This window comes from Onychomys torridus, chromosome 14, assembly GCF_903995425.1.
Source record: "Onychomys torridus chromosome 14, mOncTor1.1, whole genome shotgun sequence".
Classification (NCBI taxonomy): Eukaryota; Metazoa; Chordata; class Mammalia; order Rodentia; family Cricetidae; genus Onychomys; species Onychomys torridus.
Window position 1 is genome coordinate 52,635,586 of NC_050456.1, and position 27,934 is coordinate 52,663,519.

The 27,934-nt window shown below is 43.2% G+C and overlaps 1 protein-coding gene across 2 annotated transcripts; it reads left to right on the forward strand.

Annotated features, from left to right (window-relative positions):
* The first annotated feature begins 886 nt into the window (after positions 1–886).
* On the forward strand, positions 887–27,783 carry Dnal1 (dynein axonemal light chain 1). 2 transcript variants are annotated; one of them, XM_036205909.1, is made up of 8 exons: positions 887–977; positions 7,253–7,291; positions 9,975–10,084; positions 12,422–12,477; positions 15,977–16,032; positions 19,975–20,101; positions 21,469–21,609; positions 26,148–27,783. In XM_036205909.1, the coding sequence occupies exons 1-8, from the start codon at positions 975–977 to the stop codon at positions 26,186–26,188; spliced, it is 573 nt and encodes a 190-aa protein (XP_036061802.1). In that variant the 5' UTR covers positions 887–974; the 3' UTR covers positions 26,189–27,783. The 2 variants fall into 2 exon arrangements, with proteins under 2 accessions (XP_036061802.1, XP_036061803.1); XM_036205910.1 differs by lacking the exons at positions 887–977; positions 7,253–7,291 and adding an exon at positions 7,554–7,810.
* Positions 27,784–27,934: the final 151 nt, after the last annotated feature.

Genomic DNA, 27,934 nt, shown 5'->3' on the forward strand with positions numbered 1-27,934 from the left:
TTCTCACAGTTTCCACATGAATAGATGTATTTCCACAATATTTTAATAGAACTGTTATTTCATCATTTGTGTGTTTAGTACCACTTACCTAACCAATTCTCTTTTGTTGACATTTGGGTTGTTGTTTTTTTTTTTCCCTATTATGGCTTTGAACATGTGTGTGCGTGTGCTGGGGCGGTTACACATGTACTTCGTTGACTGCTCCTCTGGATGAAGGCTGAGAATTTCTGGCTTGGGCACAAAGGTACGGAAGCTTTTAAAGCTTTTCACTACACATCCCCAGCAGCCTTCCCAGGAAGGCAGCAGCAATTGTTCGCAGCTGTGTGTTGGTGCGACCCTATTGTCCACGCCGCTAGCAACTCCATCCAAACAGGCGTCGGTTTAAATTTTCTAGCTGACTTCTTAGGGAAGGAAAGAGATACCTTGGTTGCACAAAACCAACATTTTTTTAATACTTTAAGTGTGCGGCTGAGATGTCAGGCGCCTGAGTTCTCCGTGGAGGATCTGGGGTTAGGAAAAGAGAAGTCCGGAGTGTAGCTCTGGGTATACTGAGTCAGACGGCAAAGCGAATTGCCGAAGACACTTTAACCTTTCCCGTCGGTTTTCCAGGGAAGGCCTTTAAAACAAAAACAAAAACAAAAACAAAACAAAACAAAAAACCTCTTTTATATCGGAAATGCAAATGTTATCAGGAGGTTTGAAAGTTTCAAGCTTAGGGCACTATTGGCACATGCACTACTGCCCTGGGTACGGTTCTGCTCTACCCCAGCACCGGTGCAGCAGAGCGCATTGGAGGACCGTGGGGGGGGGGGGGGGGGCGCCAGCCGTCCCACAATGCCCCGCTCGCGCCACCCTAAGGGCGGAGAGAAAGGACGGCTGCGGGTGCAGCAGAGACGGAGCGCGCCAGAGGTGCGCCTGCGCACTGACCCCGGCGGGCCCTAGCAACCAGAGCAGTGACGGTAGCAACCGCCGGAATGGTGAGTCCCCCTCCAGGCCTCGCAGCCGAACCCGAGAGGAGATGGGGAGTGGGGAAGGGGGTGACCGTGGGGAGTGGAGGGTGGCGGGGCGCCGGCACCGCGGGTGGCAGGGGAAAGGGAATGCCGGCTCCGTGGAGCCGCAGGCCCGAGGCCGGGGCAGCTGGGGCCGGGGGTGGTCTGCGGAGAGGGAGGCCGCAGGCTGACAGGAAGTTGGGTTAAGCTGCGGGGACTCTGACAGAAGAACAGGAAAGACAGCTGGAAATTCTCGGAGAGGCGGGGTGGAGTGGGGAAGGTGGTCGGATGGGGGCTCTGGTAAAGAGATCTCTAAGCATAACCGTGGTTTTTAACTCCTCTCCCCCGGCGGGAGGGAGGGACCGGGGCTGGTTATAGAGGGCTCCAGCCGCGGCGGCCTTAGGAACCTGCCCTGTGCCCGGTCGCCCCGCTGGCTGTGAGTCCTGTTGTGAGGGGACGCTGTTAAAACTCTTCTCTGGTGGATCTGTTAGGCCGGTGTTTCTCCAGTTGCAATATGAGTAAGTGCGAGCTTGGTCGGAATGCAGATCATTGGCTTTTAATAGGACGGGGTTCGGGAATGTTTTGACCAATGCACCTCAAATAATAATGAAATAGGGGAGCACTCACCACACTTTGAGAAACGCTGTTGGTGTAGGTTTGCAGTCTACCAGTGGTCTATGCAAAGTTCTCAGGAAGCCACGGTTTTAACTACAGATGCTTGTCAACATGGGAAAAAAACCGCGCACTCTTTTGCTTACGTACTTGGTATTTCAAACTATTCGTTTGAAAATGATTTCAGCCGGGCAGTGGTGGCGCACGCCTGCAATCCCAGCACTCGGGAGGCAGAGGCAGGTGGATCTCTGTGAGTTCGAGGCCAGCCTGGTCTACAAAGCTAGTCCAGGACAGGTACCAAAGCTACAGAGAAATCCTGTCTCAAAAAACAAAAAAAGAAAGAAAACGATTTCAGATCCAGCCCCGCCAAAACTATTTTAGAGAAGTATGAGGTTGCCTTGCTGAGTGGAGATGTTGATAAAGGATGAATTCTGGGGGTCTGAGGATGCAGCTCGGTTGTTAAGAGTGTTTGCCTAGCATGCATGAAGCTACATATTCAATCCCTGGCAGATTGTCAACAAATATCAGGCAAAGTGGCACACGGCTGTTATCCCAGGACTCTGAAGAAAGGTCAAAAGTTCAAGGTCATCTTCAGCCTGAGACAAATACACTGAGGGCTGGTGGAATTAGTAAAGCGCTTTCCTAGCATGTGTGAGACCCCAGGTCTCTAGCACTGCACACAAAAAAGAAAATGCAAAACAGTATAACTGTGTGTGTGTGTGTGTCTGTGTGTGTGTGTATTTCCAGAGCTACATCAAATTAAGAAATTTGATGCACAGAAATTAAGCCCAGTGCGTTAAAATCATGAAGTCATGTACTCCCTCATATTGACTGCGTACTGGTAGGCCTGGTTCCTTCGGGAATGCAGGCCCACATAGTACTTGCATTTTTAAAAAATAATGTGCCATCATACTCTGGGACCCACATATTAGAGAATGAGAACCAGTTATCAAAAGCTGTCTATTGGGGCTGGAGAGATGGCTCAGAGGTTAAGAGCACCGACTGCTGTACCAGAGGTCCTGAGTTCAATTCCCAACAACCACATGGTGGCTCACAACCATCTGTAGTGAAATCTGGCACCCTATTCTGGCCTGCAGGGATATGTGCAGACAGAACACTGTAAAATAAATAAATAAATCTTTTTTTTTAAAAAAAGCTGTCTACTGACCTACACACAGTGTTGCTCATGTGTGCATGCATGCACACACACACACACACACACACACACACACACACACACACGTTAAAAACAAACTCAGGCCAGGCAGTGGTGGCGCACACCTGTAATCCCAGCACTTGGGAAGCAGAGGCAGGTGGGTCTCTGTGAGTTCAAGGCCAGCCTGGTCTACAGAGCTAGTCCAGGACAGGCTCCAAAGCTACAGAGAAAGCCTGTCTCGAAAAACAAAGCAAAACAAACAAACAAACAAACAAAAAAAAAAAACAACAACAAAAAAACCCTCAGGGTTCCAGCCTTTCTAAAAAATCAGAAGTGCCATGTTTCACCATGGGCATAATTTTTGTTCACTTTTAATATTACCAAAATATATTTTTAGGTAATTGATGGCATCTTTTATTTTCTGTTTTTAAGACAAGGTCTTTCTGGGTAGCTTAGGTTAGCCTTGAATTTGTCATATATCCTTGGCTGGTCTCAAACTTTTGATTCTCGGCCTACTGAGTCCTAGGATCACAGGTATAGGCCACCATGCTTGGTAATTCTTTCTTAATGGTGTATGAAATTTTTATATTTGAAGAAATGAAGTATTAAGATACCTCTTTTTCTGCAAGTTCCATCAGCCAGAAATTGCCTGGAGCTGAATAGAAGTTATATTCTTTTTTTTTTCTTAAATAATATATTTTTACTTTATTTGCATTGATGTATTATCTGCATGTATGTCTATGTGAGAGTGTCAGATGTATGTCTATGTGAGGGTGTCAGACCTTGGAGTTATAGACAGTTGTGAGCTGCCATGTGCTGAGAACTGAACTCAGGACGTCTGGAAGAGCAGTCGGTGCTCTTAACCACTGAGCCATCTCTGCAGCCCCAAAGTTATGTTCTTTACCTGAGCTCCACTTACTGGCCAGCTCTACCCACTCCTAATGTCCACTTGGCCCTTTAGGGATTTTTGGCTCCTATCTATAAGAGGAACCAGTATCCTACAGCAACTTAGATTGTAAGAAGTAGCTAGATTGCCTCTAACACTGTCCCAACAATGCTGTGAAAGTGTTCTTTCATGTGTCCGTTTGTGTGGGTCCAGGCAAGAATTTCACTGGGAAATAAAAGTAGGAGTGTCGATCAAAGAGTCCATGTGTCTTTAATTTCCCTATAGAGCCGTACAGAGCAGTCTTCACTTCCTCCAGCATTGCTTAAGAGTTTTTCTTTATGTTCTCAACAACTTTTGCTAGTCTAAAAACTTATATATATATATATATATATTTTACCTTGAATTTTTCTGATTTTCAATGAATATAAACACTTTTTCATAGTCGTATTAGTTACCTGGGTTTGGCTATCTATAAATTGTTAATTCATAGTTTTGCTAATTAAAATTTTTGTGAGTTTCCGTAGCTCCTGGCAGGTGGTAGATGCTGCCTTTTATTGGTTTCAAGTGGAAACTCTCATCTCCCACTTGTGGTGTCAGCCTTGTCAGTGATGTGATTCACTACTGAAATACCGATGCTGCAGGCCCTCGTTCTGCTAGAGTTTCTACCCAGACCACCATCTGCACTTGGTGACGGCTTAATTTTCTTCTTCTTTAGATCCTTCCAATTTGTACTTTTTATTTTTTGGCTTTTTCCAGACAGGGTTTCTCTTTGTAGCTTTGGAGCCTGTCCTGGATCTCACTCTGTAGCCCAGGCTGGCCTCGAACTCACAGAGATCTGCCTGGCTCTGCCTCCCGAGTGCTGGGATTAAAGGCGTGCGCCACCACCACCCGGCCGAACTATTCTTTTTTTGTTTGTTTGTTTTTTGTTTTTGCCGGAGCTGAGGACGGAACCCAGGGCCTTGCGCTTGCTAGGCAAGTGCTTTACCACTGAGCTAAATCCCCAACCCCCGAACTATTCTTACTTATGGTCATTATACATCATTGGCTGATGTCTCCAGAATCAAATCTTTATTGAAAAATAAAGAGGGCTTTGTGATGTGGCTATGACACCAGTTTAAAATAGCCTCCTAAATGTGCAGCTTTCCCACATTTTCTGGGTTTGGAAACAACTTGTAAACAATGCATATCTATTCTCAACAAGTCATTAGGAAACTTGTAGACTATGTGGCCTTGGAGCTTTGGGAGAAGAGAACAGGCTAAATTTCTGATTAGCATTTGAATGTTTTAAAACTTGTAGTCTGCTCAAAGTTTTTGAAAGTTGGGGCCCTATTTTTCTAGGAATACATATCTTGTTTAGATCTTAAAGCTATTGCCATATTTTGCTCCTAAATATTTTATTTTAGAATCTCTGTAGTGTGTAGTTATTACTACTTCTTCTATTCTTTATTCTTTAATTTGTGTGTCTTTCCTTTTGCCCAGTCAAGCTTGCGAAAGATTTAAGAACCACCTTTTAGTGTCGTTAGCCTTTCCCAGGTCTGACTTCTTTTTTGTTTTTCTGCCTTCTTTTGAGTTTGCACTGTTAGCTCTTTAAAGTGTGCTCAATGCGAAGCTCGTTTCTTTCTTTCTTTTGTTTGTTTGTTTTTCGAGACAGGGTTTCTCTGTAGCTTTGGAGCCTGTCCTGGACTAGCTCTGTAGCCCAGGCTAGCCTCGAACTCACAGAGATCCACCTGCCTCTGCCTCCCAAGTGCTGGGATTACAGGCGTGCGCCACCACCACCCGGCAGCTCATTTCTTTCTTATTCCATATTTTCTGGCAATACACATGAATATAGAAGTTTCTTATCAAATGTTGACTTTCCCTTCCTGTCCCTCCACTGGACACTGGGGACTGACTTTGTAAATGCTGGGAAGCATTCTAACCACTGAGGCAAACCTCAGCTTTTTGTTTTTTCTTTTTGAACTTATAAGGTCCTTTTTTTTTTTTTTTTTTTTCCGGAGCTGAGGATGGAACCCAGGGCCTTACGCTTGCTAGGCAAGTGCTCTACCACTGAACTAAATCCCCAACCCCATAAGATCCTTTTTTGATGCAAGAGCTATTAGTACAGTATTCTACTTTCTAGATATAGTAATAGCTTAAGGTTTTTTTTTTCATTTTTGCTGTTGTTTATGGTTCCTTTTTTTTTAAAAAAATGAGCTCTAACACTAATTCATACAGAACATTGTAGTTGGGTTGTTTTTGTTTTTGTTTTTGTTTTAAACTCTTTGAGGGCCCTCCACCCAGCTCCCAAATAAATACATGGAGATTTATGCTTGCTTATGAATACCTGGCCTTACTTAGCTTGGCTTGTTTTTAGCTGGCTTCCCTCCCCCAACCCACCCAGACAGGGTTTCTCTGTGTAGTTTTGGTGCCTGTCCTGGATCTCGCTCAGTAGACCAGGCTAGCCTTGAACTCACAGAGATCTGCCTGGCTCTGCCTCCCAAGTGCTGGGATTAAAGGTGTGTATGTGGGGGCTGGGGATCTAGCTTAGTGGTAGAGCACTTGCCTAGCAAGCTCAAGGCCCTGGGTTCGGTCCTCAGCTCTGTGGGGAAAATATAAATAAAAAATAAATAAAGGTGTGTATGCACCACCACTGCCTGACTTTGTATTTAATTTTTAAGATTAATTTTTATTATGGTGTGTGTGTGTGTGTGTGTGTGTGTGTGTGTGTGTGTGTGTGGCCAGAAATACAGGTGACCTGGAGCTGGAGTTACAGAGGGTTGTGGATTGCTTTGCATGGATGCTGGTAGCCAAACTCAGGTCCTCTGGAAGAACAGCAAGTGCTCTTAATCACTGAGAGGTCTCTCCAGCCCCCTTGTACTTATTAATAGAGCTCTTTATTGATGGCTCTTTTACAAATCTTTAGACATAAAAGTTTTTTTGGTTAGGTTATCTTTTGAAGACATGAAAAAGGAATATATGTATATTAAATAAAATTAATATTCTTCTGGGCTGGAGAGATGGCTCAGCAGTTAAGAGCACTGGCTGTTCCTTCCAGAGGTCCTGAGTTCAATTCCCAGCAACCACATGGTGGCTCACAACCATCTGTAATGAGATCTGGCGCCCTCTTCTGGCCTACAAGGATATGTGCAGACAGAATACTGTATACATAATAAATAAATAAATCTTAAAAAAAAATTAAAAAAATAAAAAATTTTAAAAAATTAGTATTCTTCTAAAATTTTACCACAGCTATCTTGCCACAGCAACTGTAAATTGTTCCTAATTAGAATGTGCATTCGCTTTTCAGTGTTAAGATATAAAAAAGATACAGAATCAGAGAAACAAGATTTATTTTAATATTAAGTATGAAAGCTATGTATTTTTTATAAACTAAGTTGGGGTGAAATGTTTGGATATCACACAATAATGTCTGTATTTTCTCTGAGAGAAAATACAGACATCACTTAGCTCTCGGGAGATCACTCGTCTTATATCTTAGTGTTTCGGAGAAAGAAGTGAATGCTTTAATGGCCGAAGCCGAGGCCAGTAATTATTGCATTAGAATGACTCAGCAGACCGCAGAAGTAAAGAAGTCTTTGTGTCTTCTTCCTCCCCTTCCCTCTCGTTAAGGCAAAGGCAACAACGATCAAAGAAGCCCTGTCCAGATGGGTGAGTAGACGGCTTCCCTCCTTTTCGAACTACAAGGAAAAGGCTGAGCTGGTGTTACATCTGACCATTCAACACTAGAGTCTTTCGATCTGGGGACTGGTTAGCTATCTTGTCTGTGGTGGTGGAGGCCTGAGCTTGCACAAGTAATGAAGTTGTATAGGGGTTAACGTGCAATATAAATGTCCACTCCTATATACCAACTATAGCAGGCAGACCGGGGAGATCTGAATAAAGTGATGGGTTTTGTAAATAACCATGCCCTGGTTGTGATACATTACAGTTCTGCTGAGCATCACCACTGGGGAAATTGGACAAGTGATCTCCTTGGGGATTTTTGTGCATGTGGTGCCGGGGGTGGATGGAACCAGGCTTTACATGCTCGGCAAGTGCTCTGCTATGGCGGGCACACCTAACTTCCGAGTTACTCTTCACCACCGAACCAGGCATCTCTCCTGATCTATAGCTCGACTTGGAATAAAAGTCTTCCAGTAGCCTAGCTGTCAAGGAAAATAGACAAAAGTGAGTAGAGTCATGAAATACTTGAATTTTTATGTTAGTGCCTATATGTTTCTGTATTTATTCTTTTTTTCTCTATTTTTATTTTGTGTGTACTGGTGTTTTGCCTGCATGTAGGTCTGTGTGAGGGTGTCAGGTCCCCTGGAACTAGAGTCACAGACAGTTGTGAACTTCCATGTGGGTGCTGGGAATTGAACCGAGGTCCTCTGGAAGATCAGTCAGTACTCTTAACCACTGAGCCATCTCTTCATTTCCTGTATTTTTATTCTAACTGCATTTTAAAGAGTCATTCTTGGAGCTGGGGACGTGGCTCAGTCGTTAAGTGTTTACTGCACAAGCAAGTACAAGGCCCTGAGTTCAGATCCCCCACCCTCACATAAAAGACCAGGTGCAGTAGCACTCCAGTGCTGAGGAGATAGAGATGGGAGGGTTCCTGAGGATTACTAGACAGTCTAGCTGCATCCATGAGTTCTAGGTTCAGTGGGAGACACTGTCTTACAAATGGAGGTAGAAGCTGGGGATGAAATTCAACGGTAGAGTAGAATACTCTCCTAGTGTACACAGAGCCTTGGGTTTGATCCCCAGCACCACATAAAACAGTGCACAGTGGTGCATGCCTATAATCACTGCACTCAGGAAATGGAGGCAGGAGGATCAAAAGTTCAGCGCCATACTTGACACCCGGCATCAATCTCTGGCTTTCATAGGCACAGTCATACATGCATGCCAGCTCACATGAACACAAACACATGCATGCACACATGTACACACACGCATGCTTCTGCTGGGTTAAGTATTTCATAAAATTTGGGAAAGAGTGTAGACTAGACTCAGATTTGATCTTCCTTAAATTGCATTTTAGCAAATATTTTTATTTTGTTTTTCTTCTTTTTTTTTTTTTTAAGGTTTTTCGAGACAGGGTTTCTCTGTGTAGCTTTGCACCTTTCCTGGAACTCCGCTCTGTAGACCAGGCTGGCCTCAAACTCAAAGAGATCCGCCTGCCTCTGCCTCCCGAGTGCTGGGATTAAAGACGTGTGCCACCACCACCCAGTTTAGCAAATTATTTATTGTTAATAGCTAGTATTTAGTTTTATTTTGTTTTGGCTTCATTTGGTTTTAGTTCATAGATTCTAGTTCTAGTTACATTATGGCCTTTGACTTTAAGATCTTTGAAGGCATTAAGCATATTTTTTCATTGATTAACCCATCATTCTCTTTTTAACATTTGAAAGTCTTAACTGACATATAATGATTGTACAGATGTGTGGAATGCAATGTGACATTTTGAGACCACCCTGATTGCACCCAATCTCATCTGAAATGCACAGATTTATCTTGTGCCAGAGACACCCCACTCTCCACCTCCTGTCTAACCCACTTTGTCCTCCCAGCCTGGGGTAACCACTATTCTCCTCCCGACTTCTAGAAGATAAGGTCAACTCCTTTAGCCTCCGTGCAGAGTGAGAACATGAAATGTTTGTCCCCCTGGGCCTTTTGCACTAATGAGTCCTCTAGGCCCATCATGTTGGCACAAATAACCCGACACTTACTGAAGACCCACTAGGTGTCAGTTTCCTGTGCCCTGACCCATACATGTGATGACAGTAAGCACAGAGAGACTGGGAGATCACTTAGCTGGTAGTGCTTGCTGCAGGCACAAGGACCTGAGTCACATCCCCGAAGCCCAGCTCTAGGGGTTAAAGGAACGAGGCCATGAAGGTGCCGGGATCCCCAGTGCTGGGATCAGCGGCGTGGGCCACCATCACTCAGCTGCTATCTGAAAGTCTCTTAAAAAACTTAAACCACTACAAATAGGGGTTCTTCTCTGTTCATTCTTGTTTGTGAGGACTTAAGAGTTACCTGGCCCAGGTATGTAGAAACATGGCTGTGAAAGCCGACAAGTACAAACGCCAGTGAGTGAGTGGTGAGTAATAATCTGAGTTATTAAAGCGTAATAATTATTTTGAAACAAACATTGAAAGGCCTTGTGAAATCCTTTTTTTTTTTTTTTTTGGTATGTGGAGCTGAGGATCAAACCCAGGGCCTTGCGCTTGGCAAGCGATCTACCACTGAGCTAAATCCCCAACCCCGGCCTTGTGAAATCCTAACCTCTTTTGTTCCACATTATAACCAAGGATCATTTTGTACCAAATTAATTTTTCCATAGGAAGAAAAGACTGGTCAGAGGCCATCTGAGGCCAAAGAGATAAAGCTATATGCCCAGATCCCCCCAATAGAGAAGATGGATGCATCTCTATCCACACTTGGTAACTGCGAGTAAGTTCCCCTTTCTCATCCTCCGATTGTCGTTAGGTTTTCCTTCCTTTTCGTACACAAACCTGTTTGCTGTCTGTGGCCTTTGCTGTTGGTTACTGTAGTTTCTCCCCTGACAAAGGCAAATGTGAAAAATGATTGGTTTATGATTGGTTTTTGAGATTATTGATAGAGTGATACTAAACAATACAGCATTGTTTTCTGTATAGTTTTTATACAGTGTTCATAGCTAGAAGTTACCTAGTCTTTGGAGAGAAGCTAAGTAACCCAGTAACTTCTGTTTGCTGTGCAGTCTACTTCCTCAGCAGGGGATGGTATTCAGAGTTAACCTGGAAAACTTACAAGACTCTCAAAATAAAAAATAAAAATTAAAGGGCTGGTTAAAGTACTTGCAAAACACTGATAACTGGGTTCAGATCTCCAGAACATACATCAGTGCTGCCTAATTCACCTCGAAAGGCCAGAGAAAAGGAATCTCCAGAGCAAGCTTGCCATATCAGCCAGCTTTGAGTTTGACTGAGAGGCCCTGCCTCAATGAATAGGTAGAAGAACGATGGCTGATGGTCAGCAGCACAATTCCTCAACATTAGGCCTCTGCCTGTGTGTGCACACGTGCACACACCACACACAAATGGTAAAAAGTGAGCTGGAGGTCATCAGACTCACTAGAAGAGTCCTTGCCCAGCTCTTGCAGATGCAAGACCTTGAGTTCCACCTCCATACGGCAATAAAATGATAAAACAAAATTGGACAGTCTACTGCTTTCTCTTCTAAAGTTACCAACTAAAATCAGTCATGTTTATTTACTAGATGCCTAAGAGATACCTCTTTTAAAAAAAGAACTTTAAAATAAAATATGGTTCAAAATACCTAGAAAATACAATAAATCTGAAAAAAGGAATTAATATCAACCTAAATTGCAATACATTGTGGAACTAGTATTAGCACTTTGAGAATAATCCTAACTAGGCTGGGCATGGTGGTCTATGCCTATAACCTCAGCCCTTAGAAGGCTGAAGCAGGAGGATCATTAGCACAGGGTCAGATAATGAGATCCTGTCTCATAAAAACAAACAAAAATTCTAATTGGGATCAAATTATACTTATTTTGTAGTCTTATTTCTCAGGACTTTAAATATCAGGTTGATAATAATTCTTTTCATTTATTTTCTAGACATTCCGTACAGTTTTTAGCAGGGTTCTGTGGCTAACTTGAAAGTTGTACCCTGTTACATCATACTCATGTTTTCACGCTTGCCTATGTCTTGTCAGGGCTGTGGAATACTCTAGAGTTCCTGGGCTCCTTCACTCTGTGTTTATCTAATTATGATTCCTTCACTTGCCCTGTCTGTAGGAGATTAACTCAATCTCAGTTTCACAGAAGCAGAATGTCTCCTAATGAAACTTTAGCATCCTACTTACAGTAAGCAAATTGGACTATTCTTGGACATATATCTGCAAACCTATTAGACTGATATATTTGGATCAAAAGGAAAAGCAAACTTGTTTATTTACCAGGTGCAACTTATTCCTTGTAATGAAGGCATAGAGCAAAAATTGTTTTGCTTCAAATATGACTTCAAAGTAATCAAGTATGTTTTTATCATAAAACTATCTGAAAGGCAATGTGTTTGAAGCCTGTGAGCAAAGCGCCTCAGAAACCACTTAGAAAGAGCCAGGCTGTTCATAGTTTTTGCGGATATCTCTTAGACAGGCTGCCTAAAGAGAAATTAAAGAATTTCTTCCCAGCCATAGCCTTAGATTTCAAGACATTCCTTTTTGCACTGGTAGTGCTCAAGAGTGGGTGAGTGAGCAGACAGCATGCAGCGTTGGCCCTTTACTTACCAAGTGTTTATATAGTGATTGCTTTTGCTTTTTCAAGCAGATTAAAAATGAATAATTCCTCTTCAAGTCAAATCATGAGGGTAAGATACATGTTCTAGGGTTTTAATTCTGGCCCTATCACTTTATAACTGTGTAATATTGGGGAAATTGCTTAATGGCTTTGCACCTCAACTTCATTCATAAAATGCAATAAAAATATCTTGGAAGACTATGAAATATTCTATAAAAGAATACATGTACTAAACATTTCATAACACCAAACTGCCCTTTAAAAGTTTGTTTTTAATTCTCTATAATGAGTATGTGTTAACTTTTATAATCAATGGGGGGGAAAGATTTCAAAATTGAGGAATAAATTCTGTGAGTAAAGGGGAAAAATGGATTCAGTATAAAAAGAAAAAGAATTAAAAATCTTCCATGGGCTATTGCTATTGAGAAGTAATTTCTGACACTTAGGTTTTCAAATTGATTGAAGTTTTCTTTACTCTTTTAAAGGAAGCTTTCCCTGTCTACAAACTGCATTGAAAAAATTGCCAACCTGAACGGCCTGAGTAAGTGACCCATGGGAACAGGGAGCTTTTGGGTTCCTTGTTATTGGAGCAAGCATTCCAGAGACACGTGTCATTCCAGATGCTGGCACCTGTTTTAACCACAGTCCATGTCAGATGACGGAGACTAGATGTAGCCATGTCTTGAGTTTGGTTATCCAAAGAAAATGAGGGATGGCATGAGACCCGGATATTTTTATAGAGTTCAGGTTGAGATGACTGAGACAGCCAGATTTCCTGTTGTGTATGTTTTTGCTGAGGTTTGTCTGTGTTTTGAACTTGTATTTTAACTGTAAGTGCCCACCGTCCCAGGCCCTCTAAGCTCCTTACGCCGCCCTCCCCACCCCCAGTTCCCAACGGCTCCTGCAGCGTGGTGTATTCGCTCACAGTTTTAGAAGTTGCAGATACAAAATTAGTTTCACTGAGCCAGAAACCAAGCCTTCCTGTGAGGCTTTTAGGAAGACGCTTTCTCTTGCTTGTTCCGTTTTGTGGTGGCTGCCACATTCCTCGGCTTCTGACTGCATGAGGCCAGTTTCTGCTTTTGTGGTCAAAGTACCTTCTGTTCTGTCCGTGTTAAGTCCCTGCCTCCCTCCCATCAGGACACATGGACACGTTGGCACACCAGATAGTAAGAATGATCCTCTATCTCAAGATCTTTCTTTCTTTCTTTTTTTGTTTTTGTTTTTGTTTTTTGTTTTTTGTTTTTTGTTTTTGTTTTCCAAGACGAAGTCTTCCTATGTAGTTCTGGCTGCCCTGGAACCCACTATGTAGACCAGGCTGGCCTTGAACTCACAGAACTCTGCCTGCCGAGTACTGGCTGTATCACAATATCATTGGACACATCTACAATGGACATTTCTGCCATACAAAGTAACAGTCACAGGCTAAGGGATTGGCATGCAGGTATCTTTGGGGAGCCATTACTTAGTCTGCTGTACTCCCTGCTGCCCAAGCCCTGCTCCCAGTCCACCACTGAACCCTGTTCATTCTCTTCTGTGAAGGTCGTCTCAGATGACTGCTGCTTTCCCTAAAGCGGAACCTTTAATGTGGAGCCTCAGTAGCTCCCCCTTAAGTCTTGCAGGAAAAAAAATACATTTGAACTTACTATACTTTCCTATAAAAATACAAATCAAATGTACACACATAAACTGGGGTAATTTGGAAAGCAGCATATGCCCTTGTAGTGTAAGTTCTAGTGTGAATTTTAGAACTTGATTTCTTTTTTTAATGTTAGCCATAACACACTAAATTTGTCTATCTATGTGTGTTTTGAGTGGGTGTCTGTATATGTGTGTTTTGGTCAGAGGCCACCCCTGGGTGTCATTCTTTAAAGCCATTTACCTTGCTGTGAAAGAGGCTTTTCTTTACTGGCCTGGAGCTAGCCAAGTATGCTAGGCTAGCCAGCCTGCCCCAGGGATCTGCCGGTCTTTCCTTCACAGGGATTACAAGTGCACACCGTACCCGCTCTTTTCATGGGTTTTGGGACTCATACTCGGGTCTTCATGCTGGACTTAACTATCCACCCAGCCCACAACACACTAAAGTGATTTCATGACCTATCAAAGGCTCACGCCTATGTGGTCTGAAAAGCACGGCCTGTGATTCTTGCAACAGCATCCAAAGTGATCTTTTCTGTCTTTCTGTTCTTCAGTGAACTGCCCTTACTGACGCCAGAGTTCCCATTCTGAAAATACCATCCTCCCACGTCAGAGACCTTCTGATCATTCATCTTTGCCTAATAGAGATTTAGTGCCTAATGTTGCAGTCAGAATCATTTAAAAGCCTGTGCCACCTGGAATTCATTTCTGTACACTCAGCTGGCCTCAAACTCAGAGAGATCCACCTGCCCCTGCTTTCTGGGTGCTGGGATTAAAAGTGTGTGCCACATGCTTGGCCGTTCCGTTCTTTTTTGTACATCTGCTTAGAAAGTGCTTCTCAGTGTGGACAGCCTCGTCCTCTGCCAGGAAAACCCTGTAAGAAATTAAGGTCATGTCTAGGACTTCCCAGCCCTTCACCATCATGATCATTACCTTGAGAATATAATAATTCACCTTAGATTTTAATAATGTTTACCTACTAATACAGTTAATGTAAAGGTCAGTGAGTTCTTAGATATGAAGGGTAGATTGTATATGGTACCTATAAAATGGTGACTAAAGCTGGGTGTGATAGTGTACCTATATAATTTGAGCTACTTGGGAGGCTGAAGAAGGAGTTTGGGGTTTGAGGCCAGCATGAACAACCGTTGCAGGACCTTGTCTCAAGAATAGAACTTTTTAAAGGAGGAATAACTGAAGCTGGCATAGTGGCTCATACCTGTAATCTCAGTACTTGGGAGGCTCAGGAAGAATGATCACTGCAAGTTCAAGGCCAGACTAAGCTACCTAATGATAAAATGAATTCTAGGCCAGCCTGGGCTACAGCGTGAGACCTTGTTTCAAAATGGAAGGAGGCTGGTGGTGAACTTCAATGGTGGAATGCTTGCCTGATATATGTAAGACCTGAGTTCAGTCTCCAGCACTAAAACAAAACAACCCCCCACCCCAAGTAAAGACCAGCAACAATGAGAGTTGAGAATGTGTCCTGGTCTTTGGAGCCCCTCAGGAAGCGCTGCAGCTCGGAACCCTTCCTGTCTTCATGTCAGGCAGGCTCCTTACCCCGTGGTGAATACCAGGAGGACTGACTGGCTAATAGCTCAGAGTTTTCGGTTAAGCTCATCTAGACTGTTGCTTTGGGCCAGTGGACACCATGCAGGATGTCACGGCAGAGGGAAGTTGTGCTTCCTAGAAGAGAGAGAGGGAGGGGCCAAGAACAAGGCATGTCTTCCCAGGGTATACCACATTGACCTGCTTCTTCCCCTCAGTCCCCACTTCCTGTTTCCCACCACCTCCCACTGATGCCACGTATTATGGGTCCATCAAGGAGTTAATCTATTAATGAGATCAAAGCCATCATAACCCAGTCAGTTCCCCTAAGTTCCACCTCTGAACACAGCTGCATTTGGAACCAAGCCTTTAACACACGAGAGACATCTTTTAGGGGATGTCTCATATCCTAGCCATAGGTCTGTCCCATCCACTGCACCTGCCCCTCACTGCCATGGAGTGTTCAGGGAAGTGTTAACTATTACTAGGCTGGTGTCTGAAATGGTGCCTGTCTTTCCATTTTTGCTGACTCATGAATAATTTGAGCTATTTCAGGTTTTTCCTCTCCTTGATTTCTCTGTAATTGAAGTAACCTGCAGGTGTGTGGAGATGGGAGGACCTGCTTGTGGGGGTCTGCTCCAGTGTGGGTCCTGAGAAATGCCCCCAGCTCGTTAAGCTTGGCAGCAAGCCTCAGCTGCACCTCTTGTCTGCTCCATTACCTGTTCTGTAGTAGAGCCTTTTTAACTCACTGTGTCTGTGAGATCCTTAGTCTGTGAGATTTCCTAGAGCATCGTTCTACTAGACATAGACAGTTGTGTGTATGTTTCTCACAAATCAAATGCCTCTTTCCATGACAGAAAACTTGAGGATTTTGTCCTTAGGAAGAAACAACATCAAGAACCTCAATGGACTGGTAGGTTATTGTTTTACTTTTTAAAAAGCATACACTTTTTTTTTTCTTATAAAAGTAATGTTTTTATATTGTAAATTCTAAAACTAAATATGACAAGTACCAACAAACTACTGACAGTTTCAAACTGCTCAAATTTTGCTTTTTTTTTTTTTTCAATTCTTTGATGAGTCTATAAAGTGAAATTGTGCTATACATGCTGTGTTGTGGGTCTTCAAAGCATTAGGTGGAGACTAATAAAGACACTCAACTTTGACCTCTGCCCTTTACACACATGTACATGCACACACACACACACACACACACACACACACACACACCACACAAACACACACCACACAAACACACAAGCACGCACCCACATAAACCAAATACACAAAGTTTATCTGGAGTTTATTTTTACATGTATCTAAGGATCGGACATTATTTCTTTCTGTTCCTCTAAATGACTAGCCATGTATAGAGAAGTATTTTTAGAGGCTGGAGAGATGACTTGGTGGTTAAAAGCACTGGCCGCTCTGGCAGAGGACCCAGGTTGGATTCCCATTCCCACATGTCAACTCCCAACAGTCTGTAACTTTAGTTTCAGGTATCTGTGCCCTCTTCTGTCTGCTACAGGTACTGCATCCTCATAGTACACAGGCACACATGCAGGCAAAACAGCCATACACATAAATAAAAATAGTTTCTCAAGTCCCCTTCCACTGTTTGGCAATGCTGCCCACCAAACTCGTGTATGTGTGAGTGAGTACCTGCTTGCTCAGCGTCCTCTCAGTCCCTTGTAGATTCCCTCCGCCCATCTGGTGCCGCCTCCTCCTCCTCTAGTTTTTATATTATCTGTGTCCTACTAGGATCAGTCCCCTTTGCAGAACACTTGTGACTTCTCCTGAGTGCTTACTCTGGAGATGTTGTCACATTCCTGAGCACAAACCCCTTTGGAAATCTGAATAGAAATGCAGTGAATACATAGCCTGATTTGAAAAGGACTGATGGCTTTACAGCAGTCACATCTTTCTTACAGGAAGACTTGCTCATTTTGTTGCTCTTCTTCAATAAAGTTATAGAAGTTCCTATAAGACCTAATTCATTTCTTGAGCAAGAATGTATTCCTGGGAATTTATAGTTTTAATTGCTGCAATGAATGGGGTAGCTTTTCTTCCCTAAGTGATGGTATATGAGATAAAAGGCTATTTGTTTTAGGTGGGGCTGTAACTCAGTGGTGGAACTCTTAGCTTGCATGTATAAGACCCAGTTTAAGCCCCAGAGCTGCCTGGTGGGGACGGAACTATTTATTTTATGTACCTGAGTAATCAGTTACATACAGTCCTAAGTATTTAGTAATCATACATTCTAAAATCTTATAAGCAATGTTAAATTATCTGAATTTTTATACTAATCAAACAACAATGATCTGCCACTATATGGTCCAAAATTAGAATTCTTAACAACAGCCAATAAAACCTTCCCACTCCTACAGCCTCTGACACACTGTTCACAAGGGAGACCCTTATTGTCCTATTTCAGTACTCAGAGTGTGACATTGAGGATTGAACTTAGACATGATACCTGCAAAGCCCATGCTCTACTCTGAGCTATGACTCAGCTGAGGCCTAAGTCTTCTTAGCTTATTCATGTGTGTTTTTCTGCTACCTCATCACACGTCATAGAGACACCTCATCACACTTCATGGAGACATGGAAAGACTGGGATCCAAGACAGTAAAATTATATAGAATGAAATTTAAATTTAATTTAAATCTGAAGACTGGGCTGGAGAGATGGCTCAGAGGTTAAGAGCACTGACTGCCTTTCCAGAGGTCCTGAGTTCAATTCCCAGCAACCACATGGTGGCTCACAACCATCTGTAATAAGATCTGGTGCCCTCTTCTGGCCTGCAGTCATATATGCTGTATACATAATAAATAAATGAATCTTTAAAAAAAAAAAAAAAAAAAAAGGGAAAGAAAACTTAGTTAAGTTCCAATTTCCTGATAGAGGAGTGCCAAGATAGACTAATTAACGTTTTCCTTTTCTTTCTACTTAGAAGGTTCAAACTGAGGGTTGGGGATTTAGCTCAGTGGTAGAGCGCTTGCCTAGCAAGCCCAAGGCCTGGGTTCAATCCTCAGCTCTGAAAAAGAAAGTTCAAACTGAGACGAAGTATGGGGCTGAGATGGCAGTTAGCTCAGGCTACCTTATTCTCACCTTTCCTCCCTGGTTTACATATGGAAAGGCATTCAGGTCTTACTCTGTATGTTGTTTTTTAAGGGACAATTACCTAGAGTTAGACGTGGGCCCACCAGACGTTACCATGTGGGTGCATGTAAGTTGTAAGGGGCGAGGGAGACACACAGCAGGAACAGAGTGAGCCCTGCCCGGTACTTTGTTTAAAGGAAAAGATCATTGCATTTGTCTGATGTCTGCTGAAAAATCTTTGTGCAAATGGAGATTGTCTAACATTTAAGAGGCAGTTTGAACCAGGTGTTGGTGACTCATGCCTTTAATTTAATCCCAGCATTGAGAGGCAGAGACAGGTCTACAGAGTGAGTTCCAGGACAGGCTTTCTAAAGCTATAGAGAATCCTGTCTCAAAAAACAAAAACAAACAAAAAAGGCACTATAATGCAACTTTTATGCTATATAAAAAAATATATATATAATAGAAAGACCATGAATTTTATATATCAAAATGATAAGATGAGGTTGAAGAGATAGCTCAGTTGGTAAAGTGTTTGCTCCATAAGAATAACTTGTTGTGCTTGACCCTCAGAACCCAGTTAAAAAGAACTATAGTATATGATTATAATCCCAGAGCTGGGGAAGTGGAGATGGGGGCCCCAAGGCTTGCTGGCCAGACAGCCCAGCCAAATTGGTGATCCCCAAGCCAGTGAGAGACCTTGTCTCAAAGAACGAGGTCGGCAGCTGTAGTTATGACACACATGCATACCATGACAGTGTGGATCTCGGGATGGGTAACAAGAGGGCTGGATAGAGAACTCAGACATGCTGTGTTCTGGACACATGGGCTCTTAGAATATAAAAGTCTCTTAATGATTAATTTTTTCCTCTGGTAAATGTTGGGGGAAACCTGAATTTTAGAGCAAGTTCTGATACTTAATATAAATGAGATCTTAGATAGAGCCTTATATAATACAAATAAGCTAAATTGGTGTGTCTACTTTTAAGTTCCCTCAGGACCAGATATTGAAACCTATAAGAAAGTAATTGACACTACTATTCAATAAAATTGTCAGAATAGTGCCATTGCTTCTCCTCTTGGTGACCTCAGTAGCTATTCTTTTTTTGTTTGTTTGTTTTTGTTTTTGTTTTTCGAGACAGGGTTTCTCTGTGTAGCTTTGTGCTTTTCCTGGAACTCGCTTTGGAGACCAGGCTGGCCTCGAACTCACAGAGATCCATCTGGCTCTGCCTCCGGAGTGCTGGGATTAAAGGCATATGCCACCACTGCCTGGCTTAGTAGCTATTCTTAAATGCTTGTGAAACAGTTGGAGAACAGAGTTCAGATCCACTTAATAAGGAGGGAATGTTGTGTTTCATTCCCATCATGAACTAGAACTTCCAAAGAGTGTCAGCTCTTCAGCAAGTAGACAGACAAGTCTCAGATCTCTTTAAAAGCTATCTCATAGCCGGGTGGTGGTGGTGGTGGCGGTGGTGGCAGAGCATGCCTTTAATCCCAGCACTCGGGAGGCAGAGGCAGGTGGATCTCTGGGAGTTTGAGGCCAGCCTAGTCTACAGAGCAAGATCCAGGACAGGCACCAAAACTAGGCAGAGAAACCCTGTCTCAAAAAACTAAAAAAAAAAAAGAAAGAAAGAAAGAAAAAAAAAAGAGAAAGAAAGAAAAAGAAAAAAAATCCCTCTCATATGTTTGTAAGGAAAGAGACAGGCACAAAGAGTTAAAAATAAGAATGTGAATCAGATGCTTTCTTTTCCAGGAAGCAGTAGGGGACACATTAGAAGAACTGTGGATCTCCTACAATTTTATTGAGAAGTTGAAAGGGATCCATGTAATGAAGAGACTGAAGATCCTGTACATGTCTAACAACTTGGTAAAAGACTGGGGTAAGCTGAGAGAAGCTCATGCTGGTCTCCTGGGTCTGGAACAGAGTCAGCAGGAGCTGGGCACACCTGCCATGCACCCCACATTCAGGAGGCTGGGCAGACAGTTTGAGGTAGTGAGACTTATCTCACAACACACTAGTAGAAAGAGAAAGCACCCAATTAGAGGAAAATACGTAAAACAGGGCCCTTTATTTCTAAACACAGAGAAAAGCAGCTTTGGGAATAACTCTAGGAATTCCCAAACTTTAAATTCAAGAAGTATGCCGGGCAGCAGTTGTTCATGCCTTTGATCCCAGCACTCGGGAGGCAGAGCCAGGCGGATCTCTGAGTTCCAGGCCAGCCTGGTCTACAGAGTGGGATCCAGGACAGGCTCCAAAACTACACAGAGAAACCCTGTCTCGAAAACCAAAGGGAAAAAAAAAGTACAAGAAGTATATATTTAACTATTTACTTAGACCTGGGAAGATAGCTTCATGGGCAAAGTGTTTGCCCCCCAAACATGAGGACCTGAGTTCAATTCCCAGTGGTCATGTAAAAGCTGGGAATAGATAGTGGGTATCTGTAATCCAAGCAGTGGTGGGGAGGTGGAGACTGGGGCTGATGAACAGCCAATCAAGCTGAATCAGTTTAAGCCCATGTTCAGTAACAGACTCTGCCTCAAAGAATAAGGTGAAGAGGATTTGAGGTAGATACCTAATACCAGCCTCAGGTTTCCACAGCCACAACCACACAGACATGCACACGTACACATTGACTTACAGTGAATATGGTTGCATAGGTCCTGGCCCTGTTCATCATGAAAAAGTGTATTATCCAAAGGCTGAAGAATACCATTTCAGTTAATAAATGTGGAAGGCTGATTTGATGCCTACTTTGTTTTGCCTCTATTTGCATGTTATTATTTCAGCATGTTCTAACACCATGCTGTATAGACCATGAACTATGCCAAACACTTGAAAACCATGTTGGACGGGAGCATTGTTCCAACCACTCCATTCACAGCTGAGTGGGGAAATGTTCAATACAATAATATTTCTAAAATTTGTAAGTTCTGTAGTAAGGACTTGAATGAGTTGCTTCGAGAATTAGAGACAAAGGCAGGTTGGCTCAGCCTGCACTGACGCAGTGCCTCTCAGATGTTTACTGTTCACCCCGTCATTAGCGCAGCATTGAAGGTAGAAGAGACAAGTCTTCATTCTCCTCCCATCCCATAATGTCCTCACACGACGACCTCTGGTAAAGTTTCCCTTATCTTCACATCTTAAAGCACTGTCCTGCAGAGTCGCAAGTGGAGTTAGTGATTGACTTCTGCCCCCGACATCGAAAGTGTGTGACCCCGTTTATTGGAGTGTCCTTTGTGTTTGCAGCTGAGTTCGTGAAGCTGGCAGAACTGCCGTGCCTGGAAGACCTGGTGTTCGTGGGCAATCCCCTGGAGGAGAAGCACTCTGCCGAGGGCAACTGGATCGATGAAGCGACCAAGAGAGTCCCAAAGCTGAAAAAGCTGGATGGTGAGTGGCTGTGGGCTAGCTAGGAAGTCTTGCCTGGGTCGACAACCTGAGCTTTTGGCATAGCATTATGGGAAAGAGCAAAACTGAAGGAAAGGGACGTTGTCTCTTATTGTGAAGGCCATTTCTGTCTTGCAATTTGATCATCTGGCTTTAGGCCAAGTATAATGAGAAACTCCTAGGAATTGTAGACTGGAACCAAGGTCACCCTGGGCTTAAATCATATCAGAAACTAGGCTTATTCCCAAGTTTTAAGACTATTATTTTGTGGGATATTTAGGCATGAGTGACAAATAGTTGCCCTTCACTATTCAATCAGAATTATATTGTTCCCTCTTACTTCCACCCCAAGACTGTAATTTTCCAGACCCTGAGATCCATGTTATATCAGTAGCTATCCCTGACAGACTGGGCCAAGTCCCAGCTCTAACACTTTAAAGCTTTGGGGACATTGTAATTGTTAATTAATTTCATCAAACCTTGTTCATTTGTAATATAAAAACTGGAGACAATAATGCCATTAGTAATCATGTTAAAGGGTACATCATAGTGTTATTATGAGGATTAACAGAAATAATCTGTTAATCATTGTCCAGCACAGTATTCAATAATATCATTATAATTATCTTGTATTTAAATAACCCAGAAATTCAAACATATGAAAAAAATCTCAGTATAAATTCATTTTGACTTTGAACTCACCTTCCAATTCAATTCAGCTAGGCTATCAAGAAATTGAATATGGGGGGTTGGGGATTTAGCTCAGTTGTAGAGCATTTGCCTAGCAAGCACAAGGCCCTGGGTTCGGTCCTCAACTCTGAAAAAAAAAAACCAAACAAAGAAATTGAATATGACATTCTGTTTTGTTTGTTGGGGTTTTGTTTGTCTTTTTTTTTTTTTTCCTGGAGCTGAGGATTGAACCCAGGGCCTTGCGCTTGCTAGGCAAGTGCTCTACAACTGAGCTAAATCCCCTTGTTTGTCTTTTGAGACAGGGTCTTACTATATAGTCTAGGCAGGCCTAGAACTCCCAATGTAGTCATGGTGACCCAAAACTCACAAATTCTGGGATTAAAGGCACCATACCCAGTTAGAGTAAGACATTATGTCTCTGGATGATGCCATCATTATAGAGCAAGTCATGAGGAAAAGTTACAGCTCAGTGGTCCCCAACAAGCATACCAGAAGCATCCATTGTCCCCATTCCCAACACTTCTGTAGGACTCATCCTGACTGCTGCTCCCTGCCACAGCCATGCTATACACCTGGGGTGTGGAAATGGCCTTTTTGTTTGTGTGCTTGGTGTTTGTTTTTGAATGAGGTCTCTGGTGATCATAAGGATTCTCTCCTTAGATAAATCCCAGGCATTCACCCCCCACCCCCAGTGGTATTAAAAATCAGGGCCAGAGTTCCCCTGGTTCAGAACGTCTCTCCTGCTGTCCTCAGGAAGTACCTTTCTAGCTAGGGAAGAATCATCAACCTCCTTCTTCACATTATTCTGTGTCTTTCCACTAACAGATTCTTTTCAGCTTTTAAGTTTCTCAGAGACAAAAGCAAGTCTATGGTCTCTTTCTGCTTTCTGTTCTGTCCCTAACACGATCATGCACACAGCTGACTAGTCCAGCTGATTGAATGGGAGAAAGGAGAAGACCCAGAGATGGTGACAGTGACTACACGCTGTACCAAAGGCTGTTCCCATGCGATCCCATCAGTGCACTCACGCTCAAGGTCATTCAGAATCAAGGCCCTAGTCACCTGTCTCCTCACACCCTGCGGCACTGGGCTCCACTCCTGCAGTCTACTCTGTGACCCTTCATCCCTTCTTCATAACTACTGCCGAAAGTCAAACCTTTCATCCCAACGCATCACCGCAGCTTTTGTGATGAGGTGGGGCTGCAGCCTGCTAGCGCAGCGGTTCTCAACCTGTGCGTCATGGCCCCTTTGGCCAACCTCTGTCTCCAAAAACACTTACATTGTGATTCATGAGATTCATGACAGTAGCAGAATCACAGTTATGAAGTAGCAACAGAATAATGTTCCGGTTGGGGTCCCCACAGCAGAGGAGCTGTATTGAAGGTGCAGCATTAGGAAGGCCGAGAAGGAACCACTGTGCTAGAGGGACCCTTCAGAATCTCTAGGGAGAGTTAAGGAGATGTATATAGTTGAAAAGATTATGCTCAGGTTATTGTGGTATGCCTCCTAAGGAAGAGAAGCACTCTCTGTTCTTGCGGTGAGCACTAGAGCCCTACACAGCCCTTAAGTAGCTACTTCTGCACCCAAAACAAGGAACAACTTAATCAGGGTATAATTGACATAATTAACTTGACATATTCAAAGTACAGAGTTTGATAAGTTTCAACATGTATAATCATCACCACTGTCAAGAAAATAAACATGGGCTGGGGTGATGGCTCAGCTGGTCAGGTGCTTGCCCTACAAATATAAGGCAAGTATAAATCCTTAGGTAAGGATTTGCATTTGGTCCCCAAAACCCATGGAAAAAAGCTAGTGCTGTAGTGTGAGCCTGCGGTCCTAGCACTGGGGAGGTAAGGACAGGTGGGTTCTTGGGGCCTGCTGGCCAGACAGCCTATCCTAGTCAGCAAGCTCCAGGCCAGAGAGACACACACACACACACACACTCTCTCTCTCTCTCTCTCTCTCTCTCTCTCTCTCTCTCTCTCTCTCTCTCACACACACACACACACACACACACACACACACACACACACACACACACACAAGATGGAAGGGCTAGAAAAGTAGCTCAGTGGTTAAAGGTACTTGCTATATAATCATGAGAGCTGGGTTCAGATCCTGGCACCCACAAAACAAGCTAGGCATCCCACAAACACATATAACTCCAGCTCTGAGATCTGACACTGTCTTCTGATCTCCAGGGACACTATACTCATGTTCACAAACCCATAGGGTCTACATTAGGGGTTCTGTTTCATTCTTTTGTTTCTTTATTTTTTTGAGACAAGATCTTGCCATGTAAAAATAAAAAGTAGGTAAATAAAATATTTAGAAGCAAGGTGGACTGAAATGAAATCCTAATTAGTCTTAACAGAAAGAAAAAACCCAGAGTCAGGTTGGGGATTTAGCTCAGTGGTAGAGTGTTTGCCTAGCAAGCACAAGGCCCTGGGTTTGATCCTCAGCTCAAAAAAAAAAACCAAAAAACAACAACAAAAAAAAAAAACAGCAACAACAAAAACCCAGAGTCAGATATTGAGGTGAAAGCTAAAAAATCAGAGAAGCAGAGCAGCAGCCACCAGAGACTTCTTGTCTCTACGAATCCTCAGACTGAGTGAGTGGGCCAAGATCCTGTCTCCACCTCTCTAGTGCTGGGATTAGAGGTGTGAGCCACCACTGCCTGGCTCTGTTTCTCTTTTAGACAGATTCAATCTTGAGTAGAGCAGAGTGGCCTTAAACTCCTGATCTTCCTGCTTCCTCCTCCCAAGTGCTGGGATTCAAGGTGAGAGCCACCTGCCTGGCCTCTATGTTAACTAGTGGCTATCTTGGCCCTCTGATCTCCAGGCAAGCTTTATTTGTCCGAACACAAACAAAATATACAACAGTGGACAGCACCTGAGGAACCATACGTAAGGTTGTTCTCCATCATCCACATGTGCACACACGTGCATGTGCACATGAACACACACACACACACACACACACACACACACACACACACACACAGATTAACTCAATAAACTAAGGTTTCTCGTGCTCTTTGCAGCCCCTCATTCCTTCTCGACACCACCTAGACTCTGCTGCTTTCTGTCTCTAGATCAGTCTTCTCCAGAGCTTTAAACATGTCCCTTTCTCCCCTCAGACACACAACAAGGCATAAAATGACATGATGCAGGAGTAATCACGAGGCAGATTGGCTCTCAAGATATTAGTAATGTTCCAGTCCCAGATGAGACAGGAGTGCAGTTAGCCTTGTGACCCTTTAAATAACTTAGACTGCATTTGCATGAACATTTCACATTAAAAAGAAGGCCAAGAGTATGTCCTTAGCATGTGTAAGGCCCTGGGTTCAATCCCCAACAGAAATAAAGAAGGGCCAGCTGGGAAAAGGAAATAGAAGAGAATGTCAGCCATCCTGTGTTCACCCTTGCTTGAATTCCAGGCCCATGGGCTTATTTGTCTTTGTTCTTCTTGAGCTGCATAGAAAGGGTGAAAGATTTCCTTTAAGAAGGAAACAAGTCAGGCGTGGTGGCACACGCTTTTAATCCCAGCACTCAGGAGGCAGAGGCAGGCAGATCTCTGTGAGTTCAAGGCCAGCCTGGTCTACAGAAGGAGATCCAAGACAGGCACCAAAGCTACACAGAGAAACCCTGTCTCAAAACAACAAAAACAAACAAACAAACAAACAAAAAACCCAGCACTCTCGAGATAGATATTGGAGAATCTCTGAGTTCAAGTTCAGCCTGATCTACATAGCAAGTTCCAGAACAGCCAGGACTGAATAGAGAAACCCTGTCTCAAAAAAACAGAAAAGAAAGGGACCAGAAATAATAGTTTCTTTTTCATTTTAGGTACTCCAGTAATTAAGGAGGATGAGGAAGAGGAAAGCTAAGGCCGTACTTGACACTTTGTATTAATTTATTTAATGTTATGAGAATAATAGATACGTTTGTATGATTGTCTAGTTCAAAGATTTTGTGAGGGCGGAGCTCTGAAGATAACACACCTCTCTCACTTCCGTCCTTGAACACCGTACCAGTGTTTCTCACCATCAGCACCAACTCTAGTCCAGCCCACTTTTGGAAACTACCAATCTCCTGGTTTTGTCCAGTTAGGACCATGTCACCTATCTCCAAAAATGTACATACCGGTCCTTTTAAGAGCAGAAGGACCTGCTATCTGTACTCAGTTGCTTGGCGATTTTTTTAAGCCAGGCATGTTAAAGGTATACTTTCAAGTCTGTAAAGGTTCATGTCCTTATAACTCAGAAGCACAAATGCATTCCTCCCCCGCACCTCGACCCTGCCGGCCCAGAAGGCAGTGTGGTGATGGGAAGTGTCCCCATTACATCACAGCTGTACCTAGAGCCAAGAGTCCAATGTCTAATTGGAAACACTGACTGGCTTAGGGTCTTCTTAGCTCCTGTTATATTTACTTCTGTTTCCAAATGTGTGTGCACTGTCAACTGGAATGTAGGCTGCCTGCCTGGATGGCCACTTGAGTCATTATGTACAACCAGACACCCCATGACCCACCCGTGACCAAGGCAACGGCGGGACCACTCCTTTGATGGTAACGTGACCGCATCAACTCTTGTGGACCTTGCCTTATGCAGTTTTTTAAAAATAATTTCTTGAATCTTTAAAGCAGTAGTCGATAGTTATAAGTATCTACCATTGAGATTTATAAAATTTTTTCCAAATGATTTAGCCCAGTGCCCTTTGCTTTATGGCTATAAGGGTACAGAGTTAAAGACTGAATTTGGTACCTCTAAATAAATGAAATAGTTTTTCAAGATATATTTTTGAGAAGATGTAGGTTAAGCAGCTCTTAAAGTGTATCATGTAAGTGGTGTAGAGGGAAGAGAGAGATGTGGGACGGATCCCAGGCAAATGACTAGCGCTGGAGAGTCTCCTGTGGGTCACTGGAGGTGTCTTAACTTCCCATCTGCAAAGCAATAGTCAGGTGTGGAGATGATAATTCATCATGCAAGAAAAATACCCTGAAAAATGTAAAACATCAACAGCAGACAAAGTCCTCAGTGGGCCGTGATGGAAGCATCGCCCGCAGAGAAGTCAGGCCCCCCTGCCAAATTGTGCCTAAAGTCTCAACAGAGGCCACCGATTCTTGTTCCCATCCCCATGGGAGTCCACCTGTAAGCAATGACAGTGAAAGAGGGAAGAGTCACTCTCTTTAATGATTGCCTCAGTAGTCTTGATTTGAGAGATATAGCAGCCATCATTTCTGTAAGAATGACTTTATTCCTCTAAGAGTCAAACTGATCAAAAGGGACCACTGCTTTGACAATCCACTCTAAATCCAAACAAGAATGCCTAGTCTCGGGCTGGAGACACAGCTCAGAGGCTGAGAGCTCTTGCTCAGGACCTGAGTTTGCTTCCCAGCACCCATGTGGAGGTTCACAAGCGCCTGGAACTCTAGGGGATCCGATGCCCTTTTTGGCCACCCAGGGTACCAGGCACACATATTAGACATACGTGGTGCAAAACACTCATACATGTGAAATAATACATTTTTAAAAAGAATATCTAGTCTAACCCTTATATGCTTCTTTTAAGCTTTTCTGATGGGAAGAAACTTTACCCTGCCAGCCTCAAACATTCAAAACCATTGGCATTTC